Raw genomic sequence first — 17,810 nt, 5'->3', positions numbered from 1 at the left:
TGTAGATTTGCAACTATGTGGGACCTGCAAAGGTTATTGTTCAGTTGGTCACAAATGGAAAAAATATCCACCTGCACGCCCACAGCCTGGTGGGGAAACACTGTGAGGATGGGATCTGCACTGTGGTGGCTGGACCCAAGGACATGGTGGTTGGGTAAGTGGGGGCATGTGGTGCTGAGGGGGATGGGACAGTAGAACATGAAACACGTGGATGTGAAATCAGTAAGCCCTTCTCCATTACGGACCTGTGCAAGGCCTGAGAGGGTCTCAAAACACACAAACATAGAAAGGAGAACCCCAAGGAAAAGGAGGTGACCAGATACCTGCACTGCCTAAGATAATCCTTGCATCTGTAGTCTTGGTCTCTCAGGGGTGGGTGGTTCAGTATGGATGATGTTATAATTATAGGCACTTGACCTAAGAGACATTTTCAATATATCTTTGTGCTACTTTCAGAAGTATTTTTCTTCTCCTGGAAATAAAGATAAAGACAAAAAACAACAACAAAAAAATCACCACTTTAACTGTGCAGAAATGGTTACCTTATAGACGCTTTGTACTTGTTTGGAGCAGGATCTCCACTCTGTGGTCTAAGCTGGCCTTGAACTCACGACTACCCTTCTACCTTCTCTGCCTCCCAAGTGTTCAAACTGGGCTTAGAGACATGCACCACACAACCAGCTCTGAGTCTTATCTATTTGTGATTCCCTTAATAGATTCCTAGTGGGAACATTTGAGACATGAAGCAGATAAGTAAATATTGTTTCAACTCTGTGCTACTTAAAAAGTATGCAGATTGAATAATCAAGAAATGCAAATTGGTTTGAGCATTCATTAGATCTGGAATGTAAATAGAAATTAGTGTATTCATTCAAGGCCAATCAAATAAAATAATTTTTAATGAATGAAACTTTATAGAAATAATTTATCAAAAGAATCAGGAAATACTCAATAAGATATAATTATGGGCTGAGAGTTAAAGAGCTTATTGAGCAAGTATGATGACCCAGGTTCAAATCCCCTGACCACACATAAAAGCCCATTGCAGAGCATGAAGATTAGTAACCCCAGCTCCTGAAGGGTAATGGGAGGCAGAGACGGGAGACTGTCTGGAATCCCATGCACCGCCAGCCTGCCTAGTGCAGTGGACAAACAGACTCCATCTCAAGCCTGAAGTTGTTCTCTGACCTCTACATGCACACCATAGCTCATACACACCCGCATTCACACACACAAATGTGTGCACACATAAAATAAAGACATCTATTGTGCTAAGGTTTTATTTTTCATTATTCTGAAACACTAAAATAGCAGACAATGTAGTAACTTAACTGAGAGTAAAAATTGATGTAAGCATTCAGTCATCTCAGAAACAGTTAACTCCTGCTTTGGGGATTCTTAAAAAACCAAGATAAGGGCCAGTCCAGTAACTCAGTGGGTGAGTGCACTTTCCACCAAGTCTGACAACCTGAATTTAACTCCTATAACCCACGTGGTCAGAGAGAACCAAATTCCATGGATTATCTTCTGACTTCCACATCTAACAAAGGGTTATGCATGCAGCACACTCACAAACAAGTAAAATGTAATCAAAAATTTTTAATAAAAATAATAGTTGTCTTAGTTAGGGTTTCTGTTGCTGTGAAGAGACACCATGACCACAGCAACTTTTATAAAAGGAAACTTTAATTTGGGTGCTTACAGTTTCAGAGGTTTAGTTTATTATCATCATGGTGGGGACATGGCAGCATGCAGGCAGACATGGTGCTGGAGAAGGAGCTGAGAGTTCTACATCTTGACTTGCAGGCAACAGGAGTGAACTGTGTCACTGGCATAGTCTGAGCATATGTGAGACCTCAGAGCTCACCCCACAGTGACACACTTCCTCCAACAAGGCCACACTTCCTAATAGTGCCACTCCCTTTGGGGCCCGTTTTCTTTCAAACCACCACAATACTTAATTAAAATAATTTTTAAAAACAAAAGATGAGAGCTGGGGAGATGGGTCCGTGGGCTAAGGTTTTTGCAGTACAAATTCCGGGACCTGAGTTCAGGTCTCCAGCACCTGTTGTTGTCTCTTTGGGAGGCCCACCACCCAGCTACAAAATAAATCACACACAGAGCTTTATTCTTACTTCTGAATGCCCGGCCTTTGCTTGGCTTAGTTTCTAGTGAGCTTTCCTTAAATTCACCTGTCTAACTTTTGCCTCTGGGCTTTTCCCATTCTCTTATTTCTGTAAATCTTACACTTACTCCATGCCTTGCTGCTTGTGTGGCTGGGTTGCTGGCCCCTGACACCCACCCCTTCTCTGGCTCCTAAATCTTAGATCTCTCCTCCCAGTTTTCTCCTTCTATATATAATCTCTACCTGCCAGACCCGCCTTTCCTTTTTCCTGCCTTGCTATTGACCAGTTCTTTATTAGACCATCAGGTGTTTTACACAGGCACAGTAACACAACTTTACAGAGTTAAACAAATGCAACATGAACAAAAGTAACACACCTTAAAATAATATTCTACTACAAGCACCCACATAAAAAGTCAGGTGTAGAAAACCAAAAACATAAATAAAATAAAAAAAGGAAAAGGCTGGACATGATGGTGTACACCTTTAGTCCCAGCACTCAGGAGACACAGGCAGGTGGATCTCTGAGTTTGAGGCTAGCCTGGTCTACAAAGCAAGTTCCAAAATAGCCTGGACTACCAGAGAGACTGTGTCTCACCAACCCTTTACCCTTGCAAAAAAAAAAAAAAAAAAAAAAAAAAAAAAAAAAAAGCCAGGTGTGGTGAAGCACCTGAAGCCCCATGCCAGGGTGGCGGAAACATCAGACAAGCAGATTCTTGGGGCTCACAAGCCAACTAGTCTAGCCAGTTAGTGAACACTAGGTCCAGTGAGCAACAAAGTGGAGAAGTGACTGAGGAAAATTTCCTGCCATCGCCCTGTGGCCTCTGTGCTTGCATGCAGATACACTTTTTGTTAATTTTATTTAATTGTGTATAACATCAATTGGAGTTTTCTAATCTTAGTTTAAGTGGTGTCTGCTAGAAGCCCAGCATATGTGGGCTTCTTATGCAAAGAAAGGAATTGCTTAATCACCTCTGATGAAGTTTGAATTCCGTTGTTTTGAGTTACTTGTTCTTGGGAGGTACAGATGGCTTTCATGTTCCATTTCTTTGTTTGACTGTGAAGATGTTCAAGTGTGAAAAACCTAGAGAGAGGGAGCTTTCCTCTAAGTCACTAAAATCTGACGCTTTTTGATGTTGGGGGGAAAGTATCTAAATTAAAGGAAGAAGCTTAAGTTGATTCTTGTGTACTGTAACTTGTCTCAACATCTCCTGGAAGGGCTGTCTGTCCTGCTTCTTGGTCTTCACATTTGGTTCCCTTCCAGCTCCTGCCTGGCCTGTGAGCAAGGTGAAATGCAGGGTTATTGTCAGTTTCAGACAATTGAGCAGTTAGTGTTTGCTGATTTTACCACAGCATTGCCCATCCCTTCAAAGCATTTGTCCTCTTTTGGTCTTGTTTAACCCATCTTACAATTGCATGTTTTTGAGGAAATTACACATGGAATTCTCTATTAGTAATATTTATTATTATAAAACTTCCAGTATGTAGTCCACATACTGTTGTGTCTCTGTACTGGTTGAATAATCTTTCATGATTTTATAAGAAATTACCGGTGGTTGTCTCTAGCTCAGTGGTAGAGGGCCTGCTTAGCGTGCACAGGGCCCTGAGTTGATCCCCAGCAGCAGCACCAATAAAAAGAACTAATGGGTATTTACGCTAGAGCCTAGGCTGGCAGCAGTGGGAGTGGATTCTGCAGCTGTGAGCAGAGTGAGGTGGTCCTTCAGTGTCCGGCAGTGCAGTGGGGTATATGGCTCTGGGGTTGAGAGTGCTCATCATTCGTTCATTTAGCAACGTTTTCAGCCTCTCATTCCTGAGTTTCCTCCCTGTGGTTTCAGTTAGTTGTAGCTGGATGGGATTTTCTAATTTTAGAAAACTTCCCTGAGAGATGTCTTCAAGGAGATGCCACCTGAGTGATAATGAGCTTTTCTCATTGAAGGTTCTATAGAGTGTCTGCACTCACTTGTACATTTGCTATTTAGCTGGGAAAATTCTGCTCACAGTATTTCCCAAAAGAAACCATTTCCTTCATGATTCATGCATCTCTGTCTCTGAGTTTCTAACATCAGACCCATATCTTACTTTTTCTTTCTTTTTTTGTGGGTGTAAAAACAGCATGCTAGTAGCCTGGAAGTCAGAACCCTGCTTACACTTCTGTCACTGTGCTCAGGTTGCATGACTTTGGAGGCTTGAATTTCCTTCCTTACAAAATCAGAAAGACACTCTATCTCCAGGCACTTTCTATCTGTAGCATTCTAGACCAAGCCAACATTAGCTAATGCTATAAAATAGCGTGAGTAAACTTGCCACTATCTTTCTATGGTATGACATCGATTAGTTTATTTAGTTCTGACTTGTAGGCAAGAAATTTAGGAAGGCAGCCAAAGTTATTTCTTAGACTTGTCAATACTAGAAATAGAGTGAAGATAACCTGTTTTCAATAATACAGATTAGACTGAGTATAGATTCACAAGCAAGGCAGAGGTCCAAAACATCAAGGTAAGTAAAAATGACACCAAGAAGACACATAGCTTTGAATGCATCAAAACCAGGAGACTCCCCTTTATTTACAGTGTCTCTCACACATTCTCAGTTTGAATTCTCAATGAGTTTAGTTCCTATTTTTCAAAATTATTTTATCAGTGTTAAAGCATTCATCTTTTAAGTTTTGATTATGGATTTAATGATTTTAATATAGGGTTATTCTTTTAAAAAAATTTAGCTAGCTTTCACTGGTGCTCTAGTTTCTTATTCATTTATCTAAACTTCACTACCTTTCTTGATAATAAATAATCCTATTTGGTATTTTACTTTGACCTAGAATGTTAATTTTTTTAGCAACATTCTAGTTCTTTGAAGTTTTTCATTCAGTGGGAAGTGTCTATGCTTTTCTACTTTTTGTAGGCCATGTTCACCAACAGCCACCACACCCTGTTTGTTTCCTGGTAACCTGGGTTGAAAGAGTTGTACAGTTCTTCTCTTTTTTTTTTTTCACAACTAATTTATATAGCTATATCAGTTGGTAAGCACTAGCGCAGCGGTTCTCAACCTGTGGGTTGTGACCACTTTGGGATCACCTAAGACCATCAGAAAACACAGATACTTACATTACAATTCATAACAGTAGCAAAATTACAGTTATGAAGTAGAAACAAAAATAATTTTCTGCTTGGGGGTCACCACAAAATGAGGAATGTATTAAAGGGTTGCAGTATTAGGAAGGTTGGGAACCACTGCTCCAGAGACTATATAAATATAAAAACACAAAGGAGAACCTTCGAGCCCCCTCAGGGGAACTGATAACATTCAATTACTATTTTAGAGATCCAGAATGATTGAGATTGGTCATTTTGTGTGGCTAAACATTATCCCCCAGGAGAGGCACTGACTGGAGCAGGCTGGCCAGATGTGGACTTAGGTTAGAAGTGTGCCATTCCAAGTTGGGGTGTGCACTATGAGTCGGGGGCTGCTTTTGAATCCTGTGAAATCAAGGACTAAGTCTTGAAACAACAAATGCCAAAGAGGGGCCACTTGTGAGCCCCAACCCAGTGTCAGGGATTCAGACACATCAGGACTTCAGATGACGAGGAAGATGAAGACAGCTGGCCGACTGCTTCATGTTGATTGTGGCTGCAGGGTCTAGTCAGCCTGGGTCACTTAAGTAAGACTGATGCCAGCCTCCATCCAGGAGAGTTTGATTTCACAGAGCAGGGTAAGGCCAGGCTCTCCAGCCTCGGCATTCCTCAGAATTAACTGAAGGCCTAGTTAAAACCCTTTGTTTGTTCAGTAGGTTTGGATCAAACCCCCATATTTTTAGTATGTTCTAAAATAATGATGTTGCTGATCTAAAGACTCTCATGTTAGAAAAACAAGAGTAAGAAGCAAGGTTGTGGTTCCAGCCCTTTTATTAGCGGGTGTGGCCTTTCTGTTTTTAAAATGTCATTGCTGCAGTAGTCACCCTTTCACATGTTCATTTCTGTGAATTTTGAGAATCATACGGCCACTACCATGAAGTATACAATGGTTCCTGACCCCAGAATCTCCTCATGCCTCTTAGTAGTCAACTCGTCCCTCCACTCAAGGCCCTTGAGAGTACTGATGAGTTTTCTTTAAGTATAGTTTTGCCTTTTCAGAATTGCACGCAGTAGAATCATACAGCATTCAGCCTTTTAAAGCCTGCCTCCCTTCGCTCAGCATCGTGCACTGAAGTCCTCCATGTTGCTTCGTGTGTCTGCTCTTGCTTCCTTCCAGTTCCTCTGTGGTAATGCATTGTACTGATGCCTACAGTTGGTTATCCGTTCATCTGTTCAAGGACATGAGGTGCTTTGTGTGTGAGCAGAAGTTGTCATTTCTCTTGGGTAAACACTGAGGAACAGAATGACAAGGACACAGGCTCCTAGAGCGATATTTACAAGAAAGTGCCACGTCATTTTCTAAGGTGGCTAAAGCGTTCTATACTCCTTATGTGCCCATATTATAAGACTAACAAAATCGACTCTCGTTTTCTTTGACATTTTATTGCAAATTTTTTCAAGCATTTTTGAAGTCAAAGAATATCAGAATAAGCTACTATTATGCCCTAAACCAGAATCAACAACTAATTATTTCATTTCCAAACTTTATTAAATGCATTCTTACTTGGATATCTTTTGACTATGAATATCTAATTCCATTAAGGTAGGAGGATATTTTATATAATTTGTGTCATTTTAAATTTACTGATGCCTGTTTTATGGCTAAGGTAACAACCACTGTTACTCTAAAAGCATGCTCACTCTTGTGTAGTAGAGTAGATGGTCTGTAAATGTCAGTTGGGTCCAGATGTTTGAGTGTTATCCTAGCCTTATGTCCTTATGGTTTTTTGTCTATTAGTTCTAGCAGTTACCAAGAGAGGAATGTTGAAATCACTGATACATTTATAGATAGGTCTATTTTCCTTTCGTTGTTGTGAGATTTTTACCTCCCATAATGTGGAGCTTTCTGTATCAGGTGCATAAATATTTAGGATTCTTACTCTCTCTTGGTGAGTTGATGTATTTGAAGAAATAGTCTTCTTTCATCCTTGGTAGTGTCATTTGCTCTAAAAATCCACCTTGGCTGACAATAATATACTTAGCGTGATCTCACTGTGCGTAGGATTTTATGTGTTGTATGTATGTGAACCTAAGGGCAGCATGCTTTCACTTCCTGCTCCAGGCCCTGTGCTGTCTTGTCATATATTTTACAACCACATGCTTTATCAATTCCATAATATATTTGTTTTGTGGGGTTTGTTTGTTTGTTTGTTTGCCCTAGACAGGAAAATAATTTTTAGGTAAATTGCATAAACTAGGGGACTTGAACTTGTATTTTCACACATCAGAATTTGCACTGCTCTTCGTCCTGGTTTGCAGGTCAGGATTTCTATCTAGTCCCGTCTTCTGCCTGTATCACTTCCTTTAACTTTCCTCGTATTGCTGATCTGATGCTGATGAGCTCGTTTCGTTCTTGTGTCTGAAAAGTCTTCTCTTCATCTTCGCTGTTCAAAGGTGGTTTTTGACGAGCAGCGGATTCTGAGTTGGCAATGTGTTCTTTCATGTCCTGGTTTTAGGTTGATTCACTGTCTGAGGACTTGACCTGTTTCCAACAGGAGCTCCCCTGTACATCTTGCCAGGTTAGCTGTTTTGAAATGTTCTTAGTACTGTTTCTGACTTCTCTTCACCCATAGTTGTAAGCACTGAAAGTTTTGAAGGACTTAAGTATAGTTTTCTTCATAAGCTTTAGCTTCTTGGGATTCCATTTTTATTAAATCGTAAAAAATTCCAACTGTTAAATTTTCTGTCCACTGCTTCTCTGTCTGTGACCCTTCTCTCCGTCCTCCTGTTCTCTCTCTCTCTCTCTCTCTCTCTCTCTCTCTCTCTCTCTCTCTCTCTCTCTCTCTCTCTCTCTCTGTCTCTCTCTCTGTCTCTCTCTGTCTCTGTCTCTCTCTGTCTCTCTCTGTCTCTGTCTCTCTCTGTCTCTCTCTTAGACTAAGGTTGAGTTGGCACCATTACTAAGGAAGTACCCTCTGAATATTCAGTCTGATGCTTCATGTATTTTGAGGCTTCTTGAACTGGTCCAGCCCTGTGGGTCTACGAGAACAGTAGCTCTCTCCAGCCTTAGAGGGCTTTCTCACGAACATCAACAGCCAGCTAAAGGTATGCCTGGAGCTCTGGCTGTATAAATCCTAGTCTCTATTTACCTCAAGTCCTTACCTGTCTCTGCAACTGCAGAACACTGGGCTTCCCATCCTGCAGCCTGGTTATTAAGCCAGGGAATTTTAAGAGTCACTTTATTTATTTCTCTTTTCTTAAGGATCACTGTTCTGTGTCACCTGTTCCGCAAAGCCTGCGGTCCATCTAGCTCTGTATTACTCCACTGTGGACTATGGCAGTACACTGACTTGTGTATTCTTTACTAGGGTAACTCCTTCCATCATGGTTGACATAATAAATAAGGATGATGCCTTTCTCCAGATGTGAAGTTAGGTTCACGTAGGAATGCACTGTGGAGAGAATGTGAAGTGAAGCTGAGGTGCTGGTCACTGATGTTCCCAGATGGTCCTGTCCTCGTAGCGGGGGGATGGTCTACAAAGAAGGAGACTCAAAAGAGCAGACATGAGAGCTGTCGCTCTGGGAGGCATGCCTGGACCTCCAGGCACATCAGCAGGTCCTGTACTCGGCAAGCATTCGCTGAGCACTCACATGTCCGCCTCTATGCTAGAGCTGGCGATCTCTGTCGTGAAGGAGCTATGGATATCCGGCATGTTTGCTTCTCAGAATGTCCATGTAACTCACTCCACATCTGGGCTGCTGTATCTGTTCATTCTGTCTTCACTTCTCTTGTCTTTCTCTAGTTCATATGACCTTTGCACAGTAACTTGTTCTTATTTGTGCAGGTGAGTTGTCTTATCTCTTTTATTGGAATTTTGTATTACATTTAGCGTATGTGTTTGTGTGTGTTTCTGCCTGTCTGTCTGTTTCTGTGTGTTTTTCATGGGGGAGGCTGCGTGTGTGTGTGTGTGTGTGTGTGTGTGTGTGTGTGTGTGTGTGTCTGTCTGTCTGTCTGTCTGTCTGTCTGTCTGTCAGTGTCAGAAGACAGAAGACAACTTGTGGGAGTTGCTTCCATCCTCCTACCGTATCAGTTCTAGGGATTGCGCTCATGTCATCGAGCTCGGCAGCAAGCACCCTTACTAACTTGGCCGTCTCACTGGCCCGTATCTTTTTCTTCTAGTGACACTTATTTTCCTGTCAGAGTAAAAGTTCTTACAAACATCTCTCTTCTGTGAGAGACCTGGGCCCTGCACTTTTCCCTTGGAACTTGTCTGTCACCTCTGAGTCTGCTCCTTTCCCTCAGCCCACATGCAGCCTCTCTGCCCCTGTTGAAAACACCAGAGTGGACTGCCTTGGGGCCGTCTTTACCCGCACTCTTTCTGCAGCTGAGATATGCCTCATCCAAAATCCACCTCTTCCTCTTACCTCCCTCAGTCCTGGCCGAGCTGTGACCTTTCCAGGGTCCTGTCTGGGGTTCTCTCCTACCGTCTCGCCTTCCCCCCATTCCTGTCTTCTTTTCCTTGGTTACATGCATTTCTCTCTAAGGTACACTGTGAAATGAACTTGTTGGCTGGCTGTCATCATAACAGTGTGTGCATTATGTGAGAGCAGAGGTAATCTACTGACAGAAACACCTTGACCACGGTTCCACACTACTGACAACGCACGTGAACACTTGTTGAATTAAAGAGTGTCTTCACTAAAGTGTGGTTTGGCTTCTTTGCCATATTACAGTTATTGAATACACTCATTTCATATTCTTAAAAATGGATGATGAGAGCATTTTACATGTTTTTTTCTAAGATCTTCTCAGTTGCTATATTCCATTTAACACATTTGCTCTATTGTAAACATGTAGCATTCGGGAGATAGAAAGTTCTCCAACACTGACTATGTGCATAATTTCAGGCTGAAGGCCACAAAGAATTAGAAGACAGTTTTGGTGGTGATAAGTGACTCTAGGGTTATAGATAAGCCACAAGGAAATGGGATTCCAGGGAGACATCACATCACATCCAGAAACCCAAAGAAGATCCGAAAGAAACATAAATCCCTCTACATATAACACTCTTCCTATCTAAACATTAATATGTGTTTATGAGTTATAATTCTTTTTATACAGTCCTCATAGAAAATACCCTAAAATGAAACCACATGAAACTTCTTTAGTAAAACATATATACAAGTGTACCCCACACACAGTGACTTGTGATTTGACATCCACAATGCGCTGAGACCCAAGGTGCTTTGAGTTCACTACCAACTAACTCATTTAGTCACCCAGTTTAACCTGGCCCGACTCACGTGGCAAGTCTGGTGCTAGGCTCTCTGTGGAATGTTAAGGAGCTGAGTACATTGTGCGCCCCACCCTGCCAGCACTGTTGTGTGTTATACACTGTATACCATACTTTACCCTCATACTATGACAATCCCAAGTTCAGATGTTCATCCAACTCAGATTTGTGTAAGACCTCAGTGCTTGTGTATTTTTTCAAAATGCCCTTTACTGAACTAAAGCCCACTCTCCTCTCACAGCCTGCTTAACTTTTGGTTCTTTTTGCTGCTACTCTTACTGCATTTCTCCAGCTTTGCCAACCTGGGAATACTTCACGTAACTAAGAAAAAGGTATTTGAAACGCTGGAAGCGCGGATGACAGAGGCGTGTATAAGGGGCTATAATCCTGGACTCTTGGTGCATTCTGAGCTTGCCTACCTACAAGCCGAGGGTGGAGGAGACCGGCAGCTCACAGGTGAGCACCCTTGCCCAGCCCTGCTTAAGGCCTCTGTGTCACCAGAGGCCGGCTGTGTCCGTCAGCGTGGTAGTCCCTGGGGGAAGGGGCTAGTGCCATTGAGTCGCTCCTTTCTGCACTGGACACCTCCCTCGTGCACAAAGCCTTTACACACTTATTTCCACCTTCTCAGTGCACAGTGGTGTGTAGTAGGCATATTTCACTCTATTCTCACCTACTACGTGTGCTTTAAACTCTTAACCAAAGTAGAAAGGCAGATAGGGAGAGGATGGCAGAAGACAGTTGTTACAATACTCCAGAGAAAATGCAGGTTTCCTTTGATGGCTTTAATTTACACAATTTAGTGGGGCTGTTATGTAAAATTTTACTAACAGTTGGAAGGATTTCAGGCTGAAGTATCCAAGAGAAGACCAAAATTATTAAATTAAAGATAAAAATCAGGAAAACATTACCAGAGATACTGGTGAAATTCAAAGGATCATTAGGGCATGCTTTGAAAGCGCATATATTCCAATAAATTAGAAAATCTTACAGAAATTGATAAATTCAGGTATATTTGGCCTGCCAGTATTAAACTAAGAAGATATAAACAACTTAAACAGACCTAAAATAAGTGATGAAATTGAAGCAGTAATAAAATGTCTCCCAGCTAAAAAAGTCCCAATCCCAAATGGAATCACGGCTGAATTCTACCAGATCTTTGAAGAAGAGTCAATACAAATTATCCTTAAACTATTCCATGAAATAGAAAGGGAAGGAACATTACTGAATTTATCTTCTGAAGCCAGTATTATCTTTATACCAAAACCAGATAAAAGAACAACAGAAAAAAAGAGAAAAGAATAAGCCAGTATCACTGATGAACATGGGTTTATAATTCTTGATAAAATGATACAAACCCAATTCATCAACACATTAAAGAGATTATTGACCATGATCAAGTTGGTTTCATTCTTAAAATAAAGAATGGGTCAGCATATGAAAGCCAATAAATGTAAGGCATAAATAGACTTGAGAACAGAAATTACATGTCATCTAAATAGATACAGAAAGCTTTGGACAAAGTACAACATCTCTTTATGATCTAAGAACATTTAGAAATAAGAGAACCATACCTCAACATGCTGAAGGCTATACACAATAGACAAAGCCAACAAAAGGGGAAACAACGTGTTTCCTTTGAAAGCAGAAATAAAACAAAGTGTGCCTTTCTCCACTCTTACTCAACATAGTGCTTGAAAACTTAGCCAAAGCAGTAAGACAGGAGAATGAAATAAAAGGATACAAATAGGAAAGGAGGTGGTCAAAATATCTCTATTTGCAGACAGTATAATCCCGTACACAAGAGACCCTCACGACCCCCCTAGGAAGGCTTGGGCCTGGTAAAGTATCGAGTTGAGAATCAGCGCACAAAACTCAGTGGCTTTCCTCTCTACCAACAGTGAACGCACTGAGAAAGAACTCAGCAGAGGTAACAACCAAGTCTAGTGACAGCCGTTCACAGTAGCTTCAAAATAAGTAGATCAGATTCCTTCCTGCGATAAACTAGCCGTGCGGAAAGGCCTTTGCAATAAAAATTCTAAGACAGTGAAGAAACAGATGACAATAGATGATGGAAAAACCTCCCATGCTCCTGAGTGAACATAATTAAATCTCAAAAGTATTACCAAGAGTGGTCTATAGAGTGAATGCAGTCCACATCAAAATCTCAATGGTGTTCCTCATGGAAATAAGAAAAACTATCCTAAAATTCATATAGAAGCACAAAAGACCTCAGATAGCCAAAGCCGTAGGATAATAAAGAGTATTGTTAGAGGTGTCACAATTGCTGATTTCAGGTTACACTGTAGAGCCATGGTAGCAAAACCAGCCTGGAACTGGTATCAAAACAGACGTATAAATCAGTGGAACAGAAAATGAAGAAATAAACATAACTATAACCACCTGATCCTTGGGAAGGATGCCAAGACATGCATTAGAGAAAAAGACAGCCTGTTCAACAGGTGACGCCAGGGAAAGTGGATAGCCACATAGAAAGGAGGAAACTGGATCCCCATCTCATCCCGGACAAAGTCAATTCAACATGGATCAGAGATCTCAGCGTAAAAGTTAATGGTCTGAAACTGCTAAGGGAACACACACAGAAAATGCTCCAGGAGGTGGACATAGGCACGGAATTCCTGCAAAGGGCTCCAGCCACTCAGGAAATAAAATCAACAGCTAACAAATGAAATGAAAAGGCTTCTGTACAGCAAAGGAAATAGCTGAGTGAAGAGACAACCTTCAATATGGGAAAGAATTTTTGCCAGCTATGTATCCGACATATTAGTATCTAGTTATATCAAAAACTCAAAAGATTAAATTCCAGAAAACCAAACAATCCAGGCAATAAATGGGCCAAGGGACAAGTAGTTCTCAAATGATGAAGTACAAGCAGCCAACAGACGTGGTTACGCCGCTAGCCATGAACATTGCTTGAGATTCCTTCTCACCTTTATTAGAATGGCAGTCATTAAGAAAACAAGTAGCAGGAGCTTGGCATGCAGTGCAGGTAGCATAGTGCTTGCCTGGTATACAGGAAGTTCTGGGTTTGAGTCCCACACTCCAGAAAAACAAACAGGGCAGCACATAATCCCCGCAGCTGGGAGACGGCATCAGGAGGATCTGCAGTGCAAGGCCACCCTCAGCTGGACATTGAGATGATTCAGCAGGTAATTTTCACCAAGTCTGCTGGCCTGAATTCAGTCCCCAGGGCCACATGGTGAAAGAAGAGGTCCACCTTCCTCAGCTTACCCTCTGACTTATACACAAGCTCTGTGGCCAACAAATGCAAAGAGATAAAGAAATAAGAAAATCAACATGGAAAGTCCTCAAAAATAAAGTAAAAGTAGAACTACCATATGACACAGCTGTACACTCCTGTGTATACTTGCAAAACTCAAAGTCGGCATACTACACAGATATATTTACTTGTACATACATGTTTATTGCAGCCATATTCATGAGTCAAGTTAAAGAATCAACCTCGCTCTCTCCAACAGATGATGGATAAAGGAAGTATGATATATATGCATAATGGAGTTTTAGTCAGCCATTTAAAAAAAAGAAACATCATTTACAGGGCAATGTATGCAACTGGAAGTTGCATAAGCCAGACTACAAACATCATATACTGTCTCTCTCATCTCTGGATCCTAGATTTTATATAAATATGTAAGATTATTTGCACATATGTGAGGAGGACATGAAAGTAAGAGAAGGGTATTCTATTGGTAGGAAGGGAACTAGTGGGCTTGAGGGAGAGGGGCAAGGAGGCTGTGGGACGGAGTATTGGCAGAGGGCTTGGTCTGCTGGGGTGGAGATATCTTTATAAACCTGTCACTGCATACAGAGTATATGCCAATAAAAACACTTAAGGAAGTATTTCTAGAGGAAAAGAATTGGTCTTTAAGATGTTCTTTGTTTGGGCTTCTGAAAATATGCCATGTTAAATGTTCACACTCCCACCTGCCCTGGCATGAGCAAACTGTACTATGTGACCCTAGACAGGGAGAAGGAGATCATCCGCCAGGCGGCTGTGCAGCAGACGAAGGAGATGGACCTGAGTGTGGTACGCCTCATGTTCACAGCCTTTCTTCCCGACAGCACGGGCAGCTTCACCCGGAGACTGGAGCCCGTGGTATCAGATGCCATCTACGACAGTAGTGAGTACTCAGTCCTGAGGCAGGGTCGCTTCATCCAGCATCGAGATCAGACACCAGCCCTACCTCGGCACTTACAAGAGCCAAGGCCTGCAGACAGTGACTCAGTCACCTCGAGCTCTAGTCTATTGTCTCAGAGTGTGACTGCTGCAGTCTAGGGTAGAGGGTTGGTGTCCATTTAAGCATCTTAAAGCCATACCAGACAACAGAGTGCTCTTCCGTGTAACACCAATTTCTTACTTCTGAACACGTGACTGTAGGGTAATTTGCTGGTGCTCTTTAAGATGGCCTTATTATCTACCCTGGCAGCTCTAAAGGGAAACTAATAAAAGACAATTATTATTTTTATCTGTCCTTATCCCCACTTGGTAGTACATTCATTAAAACAGGAATGCCGAGGTAACTGAAGAAATAGTATGTCAACATTCTCTTTCAGTCTGTAGATACTAGACTGTAGAGGGCTTTCACTAGCCATTATTATTTACTGTGTAACTCTATTGTTTGGCATGCATTGGGCTTGATAAACAGTTGCTTCAGGAACCCTGCAAGTACAGTAGTCTCATTGAAAGGTTATGGAATATGATGTAGTAGGAAAGCCCATGTTCCACATTCATCGGCTAGTTGATTTGTCTGATTTAAACAAGTGTAACAGGAAGTGAGAAGTTTATCAAATGAAAAAGATTCTTACTCAACAGAGAACCTTAAAATGCAGCTGTTGGAGTTTTTAAAGGGGAAGCTCCATAATACTTGCTAGTTCAGGCAGCTTTACCCCAAACCACACAGAATGCTAATTTAGTTTGAGGAAAGGAAATAGAACATCTTCATTTTCCTTTGTAGAATTAAAAAAAAAAGTAGCTTAAGAATTGTACTTTTCTTAAAATTTTTAGGACTTTTATAAATGGCATAAAATTAGCATGAAAAAGCCACTGACCTGGCAGTTCTGGAAACATCGGGAAAGCTTCCTTCCGTATCAGCCTGTGTGTTAGGGGAAACCAGATACCATCATCCAGAAAAGCAAATACCACCATCTGTTCCTCATCTGATCCTTTCTGCCTCACCTGTTTTGGGGAGAATGAGTGGCCCAGACCCAAGAAGTGCTCCAAGGACACGGGCAGCTACTCTTGCTCTGTTTGTGTCTGTAAAAGTGTAGGAGTGAGCTCATCCGTCGAACTTTGTGAAACCAGGGCTGAACTAGGGTGTGCCTTGTTTTCTCCCTTTGAACAGAGGCCCCCAACGCATCCAACCTGAAAATCGTAAGAATGGACAGGACAGCAGGATGTGTAACTGGAGGAGAAGAAATTTACCTTCTCTGTGACAAGGTTCAGAAAGGTACGTGTACACTTCCATCTCCAGATGTGAAATGCAGCTGTCAGAGTCATCTGTGAGTTGCTCACGGTGGACCAGGAGTGTTCTTTTTGCTGCGGGACCTCTCGGAAACATTTCCAAGTGTACACTGTGTTGTTTCCATTTTGCACAGAGGTAAAAGGACAGTGATCATACATAGAGCTGTTCGGCATGATGATACTTCATAAACTTTGTTTCCGGTACGCAGTTAAACTAAGTCACAGTTATTATCTGAGTTTTACATAACATGAAATTACAGAGCCTGCTCTTTTCTCTGTGTGTGTTGTGATGTGGAGAGAGCCTTCTCAGTCTCCTCCACGTGTCACTGTGATGCCCGGTGGGAGAGAGAAGGATAACGCACACAGGGTCCTCAGCACTTCCCTTGGTTTGCACTTTGAGAAGTTCTTCATGTTTTACTCTCACTAGATAGAGCAAGATTGGGAAATTAGTCAAAGCTGAAGGAGATGTTACTTTCCCAAACTTCATTTTAAATAAAATTATAAATAAATAGTCTTTATTTTTAAACATCTTTGCCTAGACTGGTGTCTTATGGTTTCTGTTGCTGGGACAATTATCATGTCATGATCAAAGCCAACTTGGGGAGGAAGGGGTTTGTTTTAGCTCTCAGCGTATAGTCCATCATCTAGGGACGATAAGGCAGAACTCAGAGGAGGAGCCTGGAGGCAGGATCTGATGCCGAGGATCTGGAGGAGCGCTGCCTGCTGCCTTGGTCCTCATAGCTCACTCTGCCTGCTTTAACACCCAGACCGCCTGCCCAGGGCTGACACTGCCCACAGTGAACTGGGCCTTCCCACGTTATCAGTCAAAAACGAAATGCACCACAGGCCAGTCGGTGGGGACATTTTTCTCATTTGAAGTTCCCTCTTCCCAAATGACTCTGGCTTGTGTCAAGTTGACATAAAACTAATTCCAGCATGACTGGTATCAATCTACACCCAACCCACTGAACCAAAGTCATATTCACTTCCAGATGCTGGCTATATGTGCCATGGGCAAAATTATTTGTATTTAATTCTTAATATTTATCATTACACTGATATGTCTCAACATCAGAGGCCTTAGAAGACTATTTTTTTTTCTTTTTTGGTTTTTTGAGACAGAGTTTCTCTGTGTAACAGCCCTAGCTGTCCTGGAATTAGCTCTGTAGACAAGGCTGGCCTTGAACTCACAGAGATCCATCTGCCTCTGCCTCCCGAGTGCTGGGATTAAAGGCATGTGTCACCACTGCCCAACGACCATCTATTTCATACTGCCACAGTGACTTGACCACATAGTGTTCTCACACTGTCCATAATGAACCTGAGGACAGGGGTACCCTAAGGCCTGGGGACCCATGCTAGCAAGTGTGTGACCTGGTTAAGAAGGTGGGCTCAGAACCCACCCTTGGGTGCCAATCCCTGTTCTACAGACCCTGCCCTGAGAGAAACAACTAGAAATGATAAACCACACCTTGGAGAGACATGGTATGACATTCCCAGGGCCAGACCTTTGTGGCAGGAGGCTATCTCCAGAATGTGAAGCTGGCCCCAAACCCGAATGCTCTGGACCTCCTCATTCCCTCCCCAGAATTGGAAGACTTACTAACAAAAGATGCCACCAGAAGGTGAAACGTAACTTGTCACCAAACCATGGTCCTGACTATGAGATATCAGTGCATTAGATCCCTGTGCCTAAAGGAGGTAGCTAGGCCACAGAGGCTCATGGCCTCCTCTGGAGAGCATCTGTTGGTGGTTATGCAGAAGTGCCTCCAAAGGACAGAAGACTGTGAGAAGAACTGTTAAAATGGTCAGCTAAAATAGTG

The 17,810-nt window shown here is 42.1% G+C and overlaps 1 protein-coding gene across 1 annotated transcript in view; it reads left to right on the top strand.

The window, feature by feature from the left end:
• Nfkb1 (nuclear factor kappa B subunit 1) overlaps positions 1–17,810 on the top strand; it is a 117,487-nt gene that overhangs the window by 65,167 nt on the left and 34,510 nt on the right. Inside the window, exons 7-10 of the mRNA XM_052730730.1 lie at positions 6–154; positions 10,780–10,943; positions 14,489–14,647; positions 15,869–15,973. Of these exons, the coding sequence (XP_052586690.1) occupies positions 6–154; positions 10,780–10,943; positions 14,489–14,647; positions 15,869–15,973 (577 nt within the window). The remainder of the gene's footprint in view (positions 1–5; positions 155–10,779; positions 10,944–14,488; positions 14,648–15,868; positions 15,974–17,810) is intronic.

Source organism: Peromyscus californicus, unplaced genomic scaffold (assembly GCF_007827085.1).
Source record: "Peromyscus californicus insignis strain IS unplaced genomic scaffold, ASM782708v3 Scaffold_9__1_contigs__length_137607984, whole genome shotgun sequence".
Lineage (NCBI taxonomy): Eukaryota > Metazoa > Chordata > Mammalia > Rodentia > Cricetidae > Peromyscus > Peromyscus californicus.
Note: the sequence above shows the minus strand (reverse complement) of the source record. Positions and strands in the feature narration are given on the sequence as shown.